Raw genomic sequence first — 12,690 nt, forward strand, 5'->3', positions numbered from 1 at the left:
CCACCTGTGAAACTGCATTTGATTTCTTGATTGTAAGTTCAGTTGTTCCCTACACTGCAGATCCTGCAAGCCGCAGGGCTGCAACTCACAGTACCACGATAGTCAATACCTGTGGTTCCAGCCTGCTTTGTGACAGTGAGATCGGACACGAGTGGATTTTTCTTTCTGTCGTGTCCTGTTTGCGCTTGACAAAACTTCAGGTGCTCAGGGCGGTAGTTCATTAGAGCATCTCTGTGGTCTTTAAAGAGTTCAAAGGCAGAAGTGGAAAATAATCTGCAACCAATTCAATCTGTCATGATCCAGGATTTTCATAGGTTTCACTGAACGTTTTAACAGCAGTTCTGAACTTTCCAGGAGGAATGGGACTGGATGTCCCCTGCCTTACGACCTTATGTATCTTCAGCTTTACGTACCTTTCTAACTTTGGTATCTTATGAACTATAGACAAATATCAAGCCACCAGTAGATGCATCAGCCATTGATTGGTAACTGACCAATATGAACTGTTGCATTTCCTGGGAAACCTGGAAGATACAGTATACCATTCTTGAAAGTTGTCTGCACAACAAAAGTTGGTTTTATTTCCAGCCTTCCTAACATAAGAAGTACTAGAATTTCCCAAGACCCTTCAGACACAGGCCCCTCATGCAGATCTTTCCTTAAACAAAGATGATGCAAATTGAAGGCCCGTCCATGAGCAGGGCCTAACAAGAAGAGCCCCACTGAGTGGCAGAGTTACTGGAATAGTGACTTGGTGCAATGGAGCTGCATCTGCCAGTTGAAATCATCAGCACTTGCACTTGGCTCTCGCTGCTGGCTGGCTGATCAGGCAGAGCAGCTCAGCATCCAGAAATTTTAGAGGTTTTATATCTAACTGCCAACATCTCGCTTGGCTTATATAGCAAGACCTTTTTGGTCTCCTTTTTCATCCCAGGATATTTCTTTCATTAAACTAGAAGTAACATTTCCAGGAAGTGCGGTGTCCCAAAATGCCAAAGCCAGCTGGCAGCTTTGACTGCTCAAAAGTCTACATGGGTTCTACTTAGGCAGATAATACAATAACTTGTACAAGTCATGAAAACAGTTATGAAACTCTAAAGTTTCCATGGCATCCATGTATTAACATAGTACAAATGTTTGCTATTTCTAAAGGCTGTTTCTTTAGAACCTCTGCAGATTTTTAAAGGGAAATATATTCACTGGCAGGTACTGAGCTCAATAGCACTGGGCTAGAAAGGGCACTCGGAAAAACGGCTTCTAAACTATCAACATACCTCAGGTTACTAAATTGCTAAAACACAGTAACAAAACAAACTAAACGTGAAGACTATACAGACTCATTTCCTTACCTATATTTAAGTCCAAAACAACATCTCATTTTACATGTAAAATGCTTAAAAAACACCCAGACCAAAGGCTTTCAGGAAATCCAGCGGAACAGCTTAAAACTCTGAGAGCGGGACCTTGGTCCCTTTACTGCAGTACACCTCAGCCTGTGTAACCACTGCCTAGTGATCACAAACTCTTCACACCTTGCAATGTGCAGCTGGGGAAGGCATAGTACGAATTTCCAGGTGTCAACCACTGCTTCGGTTTGTCAGCTTAGGGCAGGGTTAGATGTGCGGCTCTCAGTGCGACTGAACTTCAAGATAACATGCCCTTGCCTCTGCTGGCAGAACCGAGCAGATGGTTTTCCTGGGGAATAACTATAATCCGGTTTAAAAAAAAAACAACATACATCTAAAACACTTTAAAACTTACCCAGGCTATGTTCTTTGACACCTGTAATCAATATCTTCTCCTGAAAATGACAATTCAAGTGTTTTGTGTCTCAAGAGTGAATTCGTTGTATACCTTAGCATGCAATGAACTGGCTGGACAATGACCATACAGACAAACAGCAGTTTTTTCCAGCCGATAAAGGTGCCAAAAACCTCAACATGACTCCATATGTCAGTTTTGTCCACTGAAAAAAGAAGATAAAATAGCCCAGCTTGTTGTGTACAAACAAATGGCACTTTAAACCTTCTATTGTGTGTTAATTCTGGTTTTTTAACTGCAGCAATCAGTTTACAAAGAGCTCTTGGTTACTAATTACCATGCTATGGTTTTACTCTTGCAAGAGATTTGCATCAGCCGAGTTCAGTTAGAGATAGTACTGAAAGCTAATCAACTAAGCACACTGCATAGCAACCTCAGGGCATGACCCCAAAAAGACAGTTGAAATTAAAGAGGTTGAAAAGGCTGTGCTTTAACTAATCACACCTGTGTTACAGCAACTAAACAATAGTATATCTTTCAGTGAGGACTGGGGAGTAAATTAAAACTTCCCTAGGTCAGGCAGTCACTCAGGCTCCACGACCACAGGAGAAAACCAAAAGATTCTCTGTGCCGGGTGCTTGGCTGTTCAATAGCTAACTCACATGATCTGAGCTTCTGCCTTCAAGCATAAAACTGACCACAGATTTCTTGTGGGAACAAAGTTTTCCAGTGAAAGCATATGCTTGGAAAGCTCAGAAAACAAAAGGAATCTGCCTAAGTTCATTGAGAAAGAGTTTGCAGTATACTCAACTCAGAAGAACCTGTCTTGTAATAAACAAATATGCAAAGGCTTAACTGGGTCAGCACCAGGGCAGTCCCAAGCAAGGATTCCTGTCTTAACCTCTTCATCTGCCTCTGGCAGAGGACAGGACAAGGCCCCTCACCTTTGTCTTGTCTTGCAGTGATGTAGACCATATTGTCTTTGCTCTGTGCATAATGGGTTCTGTCAGAAGGACGGGAGAGAGAGAGAGAGAGAGAGAGAGAGAGAGAGAGTGGTGCCAGCTGGAGGATGTTCACCATTCCTCCTGGCACCCAAAAAAGAGCCTGTGCTTGCCTCTCCAGCTATGGAATACCTGCCACCCCCCAGAGCTGGTGCGTCCCACGCTGGAGAAAACCCTGAAGATCCTGCAGCTGGACTACGTTGACCTTTACATTATTGAGCTGCCAATGGCTTTCAAGGTAAAAAGAAAAATTGTCCTCAAAAAGTGCATGATTGGCTTGAACCAAGGTCTCCATCCAGCATCTTCCTTGCAGCTTCCAGTCCTTGCTGAAAATAGCACTTTGGCCAGGTAATGTTTGATATATACTGCATGCATACATTTCTGTGCACTTACCCACGCAGAGAGCCTTATAGGTGGTGTGAGAGCAGTTACTGACAGCTGTAGTATGGGGTCTCTCCATTGGAGGGAGAAGCCTCCTAACTGGGGTTCAACACCTATGCTGAAGAATTAGTGTAGCTGAAGCAGTACATGCATCTTCATCCTCTCCGAGCCATGAGCCAGTCACTGGAGGAAAGTGGTTATAGAAAGCAGCGAAGGCCTAGGGGCAAAGTTTGAAGGGAGAGTGGGAAAGTGGAAAAAGCCACCAAGTTGATTTCCTTACTCTGTTCCAAAACCCAAATAGCCTCAGTACTATTAAAGCCGCTGGGCAAATCATGGTTATGATCGTAATCTCCTTAACTCCAGTGCTCCTCTCTGACAGCTCCACCAGATCACAGTTGGTCCCAAACGTGGCTTGTCCATCTCTCGCTCTCAAAAGTTAAAACCTGACATTCCTTCATACTGTTGGCTCTGGGCAACTTGTAGCCAAAACCTTTGAATGGAAAGAGCTCACATTGCATGCCTCCCTCCCAACAAGCTCTTTCAAGTCCCCAAACTTTCTGGTTTCACAGCCGTTTGTACCTTGCTTTACAGTTTTCCTCTGCAAGTACATGATATAAAGGCAAATTAAATAATAGTGAAATTAGAAGAATGAGATTCAAAACGTATTTAAGTGGTTTTTAACCAATTAAATCCTTTTTCTTACAGAGCATAGGGTCAGGCAATTAGCTGAGTAATTGTTTCTGTGGGAGGTTTAAGCTCTAAACTGGCCTCTTTTTGCAAGGAAGGTAGTTCTCTGACTATTAAAATTATATTTTACTGTGGAGTCCCAACTGCCAGAAGCATCAGGTAAGAAGCAATTTACCAACGAAGCAATCACCTTAGACTTGCAGTTCCTTTTTCCCCATGGAAGCCATATGCCATTAAGACCTGTATAGGAGTAACTGCACTTAGATATTAAAACTTTATTTATACAGTCCCATGTATAGAATCCTTTTGGCTACATTTTTAAAAATTTCCCACCACTTGCAATTTCCTTTTTCCCTTTGTTTGTGTTTGTATTCTCTGGTAGTTCATTCTCCCACATAGCGAAGGTCATTGTCTCACAATATAAAGATATAGACAGCTGGCTTTAAAGTAACGTACATCTGGCTCCTCGAGGCCTGTATCAACAATCTGAGTTGTTAAAGGAGTAGCAGTCCTGGAGACTCATTCAAGTCCCCCTTGAGAGGAGAGAAAAAAAAAAAAAAAAGTTGCTTTCTGCCTGAAAAATATACATTTTTCTATGCCAAACACAAAAAGGACTCCCACCCCACCTTCGCAATGGTGACAGGTTTCCTTTCTTTACTCCCTCTCCCAAATATGCCCATCCCACACGCAATGCTTGCCTTTGGTGAGGAGTGTGCAGGTGTAACGCCCGCAAACTCCTACTCTGCCCTAGTCTGCAAACGTTGGTGCTTTTCTGTTCTCCCCAAAAGCCTTCTAACAAAACTAGCCTCTGCTTGGAAATCGGTGAAGAACATGAGACAAAGCTTACAGTCCCACTCTGAAACCAGTAAAAAACATGGCCCTGCAGAGCCCAGCAGTGCAAGCTCTCATAGGGGCTTGTAGGTAGAGTAAGAGGAATCTATCTGCAGAGATCATCACTCAAAGGAGGAAAGCCCCACCACACCAGCACTTTTGGATGGATCAAGAATGGCTGACGTCTAGGGTGACATTTCACTGACCTACCAACATCAGCCTGCATCTCCCTGTATTTTTCTCTCACACAGATTCCCCATTCAGGACTTTTGTCCTTCCTCCCTTTAGCCCAGCAATGGTCATCAGCCCCTCTACCCTAGCAAGGCAGATGACCAGCAGGAACAGGTCTTCTCCAGGCCACCACGTGCCGTCTGTGCCTGGGAGCTCATACCCACTGACAGGTTTTCTCGGGGGCTCTGCTCAGACAACTGATCCATCAGTAAGCAGGTACCTGTGCACTAAATGATCTCCAAATCCCTCCCAACTAAATTATCCTGTGTTCTAGCAGGGAAGCAGGTATTTTAGCCTTACATTGAACAAGTCTCATCCAAATATCTTCTTGTTATTTTAAGAGAATAAATCAAAACAGACCAACGGCCTCACTATTTGACTTCCTATTGCCTTCTGTTTATACAATAGGCATTCACAAGTTGTTAAAATTGCTCTCTTGAGAAAGCCCGCTTGTCAAAGACCATGTTGTGAAAGCGATGGGATGTGCAGACCTGTCTTCCTGCATCTGTGTTGGTGAGGAAATTATTATGATGGGAACAGGGCTTTTCCTCTCAGTGGTTACCAACTGCTGTGTTTTAAATACACAAGTAAGTTGTCTGGTAGCTTTTGGAGTGCCTCCAGACTTGGAACATGACATGATACGATGTGATCCCTGCATAGTGGCAGTGACTGTACAGTATTGTCCCACCTATTTCAGTGCTTGTACCGCAACATGATAGGATGGCACCTTACATTCAGTCTAAGGTGCGTGGCTATCTCCAAGAGAACTGCAAAAGAAGACAACAGCATTTGTGGGAATGACTGGTGTGGTATAGTCCATAAGAACTCAAAGCTGAGAAATGTGACCAACTTCAGAAAGACCTTCTCAAAGACCCAGTAATCACCATCAAAACACTGCCTTTCTCTCAGCACTTTATCCATCTGCAGACAGTTATTCCACTCAGGAACTCCCTTGCATAAAAAGGTAGCTTGGCAGGGAAAGTATTGCCTGGATACTGTTGAGCAGAGACAACTGTACTTCAACATCTTGTGCAGTTCCATGGAGGCAGGAAGGAGGATTAATCCTTGTGGAAATCCACAATCACTTATCTCAGTAAAGATAAGTTCATCTTCAAGCACCCTGTCCTTTTTTGCTTTTTAGAACACAAGTGACAGAAATAGAGGAAAATGGTAAATTAACTAGTGTAATTGCTGCCTATACACTACTTTTAAAAAGTAATTTTGAACAAAAGTTAATTAATTAGAAATGGAACAGGGTAAAAAGGTCTTGAATTCAGACTCGTTCCCTGAAGTCAAAGAAGTCCAACTGCTATACATTGAGCCTGGAGAGTCTGCTAGGATATCATGGGGATGAATGATTTGTTCCAAAATACCATGGGATGGTTTTGTCAACAGGGCTTCTCCACCTCAAGTTACGATGGCAAGCGGTTTGCCTTCTAATAGAAAAATGTACCCAAGAGCCACCTATCTCCTTGTAGTCAAGACTTCTTTTTTTTTTCCTTCGGCAAGACACAGCAACAAAGGCAGTAAGTTGTCTTTGTGGAATTCATTGAGGAAAACCAGCGCATTTGGAGGAGACAGGCTTGTGCCTGTAACTTAGACCTTGGCCTCTGAAATCTGAGACTGTGTTTTCCTTAGGATCACTTTTCCCATGAAATGCCTTGAATTTGAACTTCTTGACTGAATTGGGAGGCACCAGTTACTGATCATATTAGTCACAGCTGCACATTCCCAAGGAGTTACCATCTCAACATCTTGTACCCAGGCCTTTGAAATGTAGCGGTTTGCAGTCAGATCAAATGTCAAACACCACTGAAGAGTATTTATGAAAAAAAAAGTGAAATTGGAAACAGACAAAAGGGAGAGAGGTGTTAATGCATTGCCTGCAACAGCAGTGAAATGAGCAGCAAATAAGAGAAAGCTGTGCTCGTGAGATATCAGCTCATAACTCATCTCTGAAGTCTTATTTATGGGGGAACAGAGGTGGGAAGAGAGTTCCTAGTACCCAAAGAAAGGTGGATAATGCACTTAGGAGGTTCACAGCCTGTACTACGCACATAGCCCTTTATTAGTAAGTAACTCTTGGAAATGGTCCCTCCAGCTGTTGGGAGCTGTACTGAGCTGGTACTCTTCCCAGATGCCTAGGACACAAGCAGGATCAAGGGAAGGGCTGGAAAGAAAGCAGGGAAGAAGTGGAAGAGAACACAAGCTGGTACTCTAACCCAGCCCTTTGGAAGTAGACTAGTCCTATGGATGCATAACATAAAGGTCAAAAGTTTATTGAAAAACAAGGCTATGCAGGAACTCCTGAGTGTGCACTCATGTGACAGTTCAGAAGTGTTTCCAAGGATGATCTGGCAGTGGAGGATGTGGTAAGCCCAGCATTAATGACCTGTTGAACTTAGGGTGTTTTTGAATTTTTTTTTTTTGTTTGCTAGTAGAAGAGTCCGTGGAAAAATCTTTGCTCTAAGGAGTGAAAAATTTTCTTTAAAGCACAAAATTGTGGTTTCACTTTTCAGCCTGGAGATGCAATCTACCCAAAAGATGAAAATGGAAAATTTATCTACCATGAGACAAACTTATGTGCCACTTGGGAGGTAAGCAAACACAACATCCATCCACATATGCTTTAAAAACACAGATCCTCATTGTCAGTTTTACTTGTGGCCCTCATAAACATGGCTGAGGCATATCGACAGGGCAAATGGATCAAATTCTACTAGCTCCATGGATAAGTTTTACTTCTGTCCCTAAGGATGTTGCTTCTTGCAATCACTTAATTATTTTTATATCAAAATAAAATGTTGTTGAAATATCTGACACTCACATTCCTCCTTTCAGAGAGTGCATTCTACATTTGCTAGTTGAGATATCCATAGGTTTTTACCAAGTTCTCCTCTTTATCAGATCTTTATAGCAGGAGAAAGTTGGAGCCCCAAGAAATGTCTGAATCCTTCTCAAAATAAAAGGAAGTTTTTCATCTTCAAGAAAAAGAAAAAAAAAACACACAGAACTTGCCCTAAAGCTCACAAAAAAAAAGACACCACAAAAAAAACCAAACCAAAACAAAACAAACCAATAAACCCCAAGCAAATTCACTCACTTCTAAATTTAGTTATCAGATGAGAGTGCAAGCTTTTTCTGTTAAGAAAACTTGGAGGGAAGTAGCATCTGCCTGAAAGATTGCAGCCTAAATTTTTTGTGATGCACTCTAGTCCTATAGCCAAATGTCTCCTTAAGCCTACTGCCACTTGGCTTCAGAATGTCAGGTGAGGCAGAAAGTGAGATTAGCAATCTGCTCACGTTCCTGCCTTTCAAAACCTTGGATGCCCTTTAACCAATGGCCGAAGCTTATAAGATCTCCTTTTGCACCAGGTCTGCTACAAAAGCATCACTAATTCAGCCCAGTTCACACCAAGAGAGATAACATGGGCTACTACGCGTTCCACTTCAGCTTGCACTGCCCAGAGCTGGATAGTTGTGTCCCAATTTAGCTCTACTTGAGGCGCAGCAGACAAAGATGGAGAATGGGGAAAATCCTGAGTGAAAGTTCAGAGTGGGAGAGAGCTCGGGGTGGGCTTGGGCTTTCCCCTGGCAGTGGAGCCATCCAGGCTGGGTCTCAGGGGGAACGGGGACTTCCACATTAGCTGTTTATGTTACCCTTGCCTTTGGCTGATGCAGATCATTCCTCTCTCTCGCATTGCTCAAATGTTGAAAGCAACAGCTGTCCGAACGCTGTTATCTTTTTATCTTCAAGCTGGTGCTTATTGTAAAGGATATATTGTAGCAGGTCGCTCCCGTTGGCTAAGAAGCCATGAGAAAAATAGGTGGTGGTGAGTGCCTGCAAATAATAGCATCAATCTAAATAAAACTGGCTAAACTCAACCCAGATTGTTTCACTCTCTCAGCATGGCGCTAGCAGGCAAAAATGGCTCCAGATGATTATATTTGCTGACCTGTCACTGAGTGATACGAAGCATATGAGGCCAACTAGAGGTCATCAAATACATGGTGCCTCTTACCTCCCTGCTTTCAGCTCCTGTGAGACAGAAAGGAATAACAAAAATGGCAGGAGGGGCATCCAGCTCCACGGTGGGGTCTGCTCTGCCTCAAACAGTCACTAAATCATTTGTGTGCAGAGTTTCTGGGAGCAAAGGGGCAGGCCATAGGAAAGGACCCTCTTTCCCCTTAATAACCCAGCAGATGAAGCTGATGAAGACCAGGGCATGTATTCATATCCAGTATTGTTAAGGCTTTCACAGCTATTAGGATTTGTCTGAAGTGCAGAATATTTAGAATGCCTCTCTCCTCCCTTTTATTTCTACTTTATACTGTATGGAAATTTTCTGTGCTGGTTTTGTGATATGCCTTCCAGATATTTGGGGGATTTCACTGGATAGAGACTTCATACGAAAAACTGTCATACAATCAAAAGGAATAAATTGACTTATGAGGAAAGCAATCTGTCTTGTTCGCTCTCCCTTCTCCAACTTTGAGGCAGTGCTAAAGCAGCATAAAGTAAGCAAAACTCTTTGAAAGCAGATGTCTAGCATTTAAGTATCTATATCTCAGATTAATCTTTCTGCTCTCCAGACAAACTCTACCCCCACAGGAAGTATAAAACATTAGGGTTTGGTCTGGAAAGTGGGTCTACATGGGAATGGAGTTTAGAATAGCAGAGTGGCACCAGCCCTCACGCTAACAGAGCTGTTGGTTGTGCTGCAGCAAAGGTTTTTCTGCAGTCTCAAGAATGGACTATCTTCCACCTATCTCTAAAATGCATGTTCCAAGGAGTCAAGCCAACATGTAGGACTCCACTCATCTTTGCTTTCCTTGCAGGCTATGGAAGCATGTAAAGATGCAGGCTTGGCAAAGTCTATTGGAGTATCCAATTTCAACCGCAGGCAGCTGGAGATGATCCTGAACAAGCCAGGACTTAAGTATAAACCTGTCAGCAACCAGGTATGACTGCAAGCCAAGGGCAGTGCTGCGGGGCCACTGCCCTGTAGGGAACACAGAGGCAACACGTGGCCTAAGCCACCGTGTGCAGACAGGTGACATACGCTTTGCCACAGATGCTGCCCTCCATACTGTCGCACTTCCATTTCTAGCTTGAAAACATTACTTATCCTATTTAGGCTAGAGATAAATATTTGAAGATGCTGGAACTATCACTCTCTTCAGTTCCTGCTCCAGGGCTGTAAAACTGGTGCCTCTGTGACAAAGCTCCATAACAAGGTTGAATGCTGAGTCAATGCAGATCTTAAGTCTCTGCCATGTACTTTACTTCAAGCCCAAAAGATTCCCAAGACAAACCATTCAGAGCTAACCGGTCCTCAATGAAGCCACGTTTACTTTAGCTGACACCAAACCAAAACAACCCTCAGTGTCAGGGATCCTGAGTCACTCTAAGCTTCCCAAGTTTAAAAGCCGTTAGAAGTAACTCCTAAATTTCCTGTTCTTGCTCTCCTGTGCCTATCCTATAAGACGTCAGTAAGAGTTAGAGAAAAACCTAAATTAAAGAGGATACCTCATTAAGCGACCAACTTGAGCTGAACAAGCCCACGAAGATGATAGGGATGTCCAAGGCAAATCGCAGTAGTGGGGCCCAGAGAAGGCGGTAAGTGGCAGTGACCCATCTGAATGCTCAATACCCTTAACTCTGGCATTTGGCAGCTCACTGCGTTTCCTAGAAATCACTGGGAAGCAATTCCAACTCATCTGGCACAAACAGATATCCATGTTAGCAGTATCGGAGAGGAGGCCAGAGACCAACTGGGACCGACTTCCCACCCTCAGCTCATGGCCTGGAGAGCCAGGATTGACATGGGGCATGGCAGGTTGCCTGGCCATAGCCTTCATTTCTGTCTTTGGCCTGCAGGGAAAGGCAGCCTGCGAGAGGAGGAAATTCCAGCACCTTTCACTGGTATTAACATGCCCAGCGGGTGCAAAATGCAACTGTTGTTTCTGGCGTGCCCCTAAGACTGCACTGAGCATTGCTGCTGCTTCCTGGGGTCAAGGAAAACCGGGCACAAGATTAAGCCCTGCTTAGGGCAGCGAGCCAGCAAGCAAGCATGGATGTGCCAGCTAACTTCAGACTGCCTGCAAATAGTGGTTGCTCTGTGACCTCGTAGACATCCCTTTCCCAGAGACTGAGAATGCAGCCAGAAAATCCCTGCCTGTATGGGAATGATGCACAGTATTTGCAATGTGGGAGGGCAGAGCTTGTAACAAGGTCATAACCGTTATAGAGTTGTCTCACCTTTTACGTATCCCCACCCTCACCTTTCTATCTGGGACAGCTCATGCCAACACTTCCCCCAAAACCAACATCAGATCAGTCATCCTGAATGCAAGAGACAGAGAAACAAAGATCTGACCCACATGGGACGGGTTGCCTTCTCAGCCTACTTCTCTAGTGAGCTTCCCTCCCCTCCAGCCCCACCACCACTTATTGCCACCTTTCCACTCAGGGCCAATAAAAATTCCCTGCAGCCAAATTATAATCAAACGTTGATTGATCTGCTGTCCACCAAAAAAAAAATAATCCATCACCCAGCAATGTACAGTTAAAACAGTAATCACAGATTGAGTTTCCCTATTCCTTAACATACACATATCCTTTCCTGAAAGCATGACCTGTTCTGTAGCTCTCACAAATATTGGGACACCATCTACTTCTGTATCTGGTCCTGTTGATTAATCATTCTTCCTATGTTAATCTTCTAGGTTGAATGCCATCCCTATTTCACCCAACCCAAACTCTTAGAATTTTGCAGACAACATGACATTGTTATTGTTGGGTACAGCCCATTAGGAACCTCAAGGGATGAAACATGGTAAGTCCCCACATTACTTTCTAATAGAAGGACAATATTCAAGAAAAGAATAGCAGTTCTCTACTGATGGGTCTCAATGCAAAATACCTTTGTCCCCATTTTTCACAGCAGTTTTTAACTTCAGTGTCTAAATATTATTGTTGTGAATGTAAACTTGCAACACTCCTGCTACATGCTGTCATCAAACAATGCCAGGTGTCTGTGTAGGAGTTCACATTAGGTCTCCTCTAACAGAAAGCAAGTGTCTGTAATTGACAATGTTTAGGCTTAGGTGAGGAAGTAGAAACTAAATCAACATTAGGGCGTCACATAGTTGCCTTTGACAGCCTGCAAGCCTAAATACCAAAGCTTTTCTCCCATCTTTCGCAGTACTTGTCAAAAAGGTGTAGTATTCTGTCCACAAACAAGTAGATGCCTCTATGTTTTGACATTAAAGGTAAAGAGTTTTTTTTTATTTTCTTTTTTTCCAATTTTCTTCCAGGGTAAATGTGTCCTCCCCTCCTTTACTGAAGGATCCTGTGCTGAATGCCATTGGCAAAAAGTACAACAAGACAGCTGCGCAGGTTGCTTTGCGTTTCAGCATCCAGCGAGGAGTGGTGGTTATCCCAAAAAGCTTCAATCCACAACGCATCAGAGAGAATTTCCAGGTAAATTCATGCTCCGATGGTGCATGGATGAATCTGCTTACACTGGCTTAGCTCCTATAGAAGGTGATTTTCTCATTTCTTTCTGTAGACATAAGGTTTGACCAACATCAAGCTTTGCCACATTTGATGTTTTTTGTCTCCGTCACTTAATGGTACCATGATATGACAATAATAGAGCAAAGCAGAGAGGAAATTTTGGTGTCTTTTAACCCTCTGGATTAGCTCAAGTTCCAGCCGGTGGTGTATCCCAGAGCACTAGTTGCTGCAGAGAGCAGGACAAGCTAGATGAAGTAATTCAGTAGGTCAGCAGCC

At 43.5% G+C, this 12,690-nt stretch overlaps 1 protein-coding gene across 1 annotated transcript in view; it reads left to right on the forward strand.

Annotated features, from left to right (window-relative positions):
- AKR1D1 (aldo-keto reductase family 1 member D1) overlaps positions 1–12,690 on the forward strand; it is a 35,474-nt gene that overhangs the window by 18,451 nt on the left and 4,333 nt on the right. Inside the window, exons 3-7 of the mRNA XM_082487132.1 lie at positions 2,884–3,000; positions 7,412–7,489; positions 9,732–9,854; positions 11,622–11,731; positions 12,213–12,378. Coding sequence (XP_082343258.1) covers positions 2,884–3,000; positions 7,412–7,489; positions 9,732–9,854; positions 11,622–11,731; positions 12,213–12,378 — 594 coding nt within the window. The remainder of the gene's footprint in view (positions 1–2,883; positions 3,001–7,411; positions 7,490–9,731; positions 9,855–11,621; positions 11,732–12,212; positions 12,379–12,690) is intronic.

Source organism: Vanellus vanellus (assembly GCF_965231255.1).
Source record: "Vanellus vanellus genome assembly, chromosome: 1".
In the NCBI taxonomy this organism is placed as follows: domain Eukaryota; kingdom Metazoa; phylum Chordata; class Aves; order Charadriiformes; family Charadriidae; genus Vanellus; species Vanellus vanellus.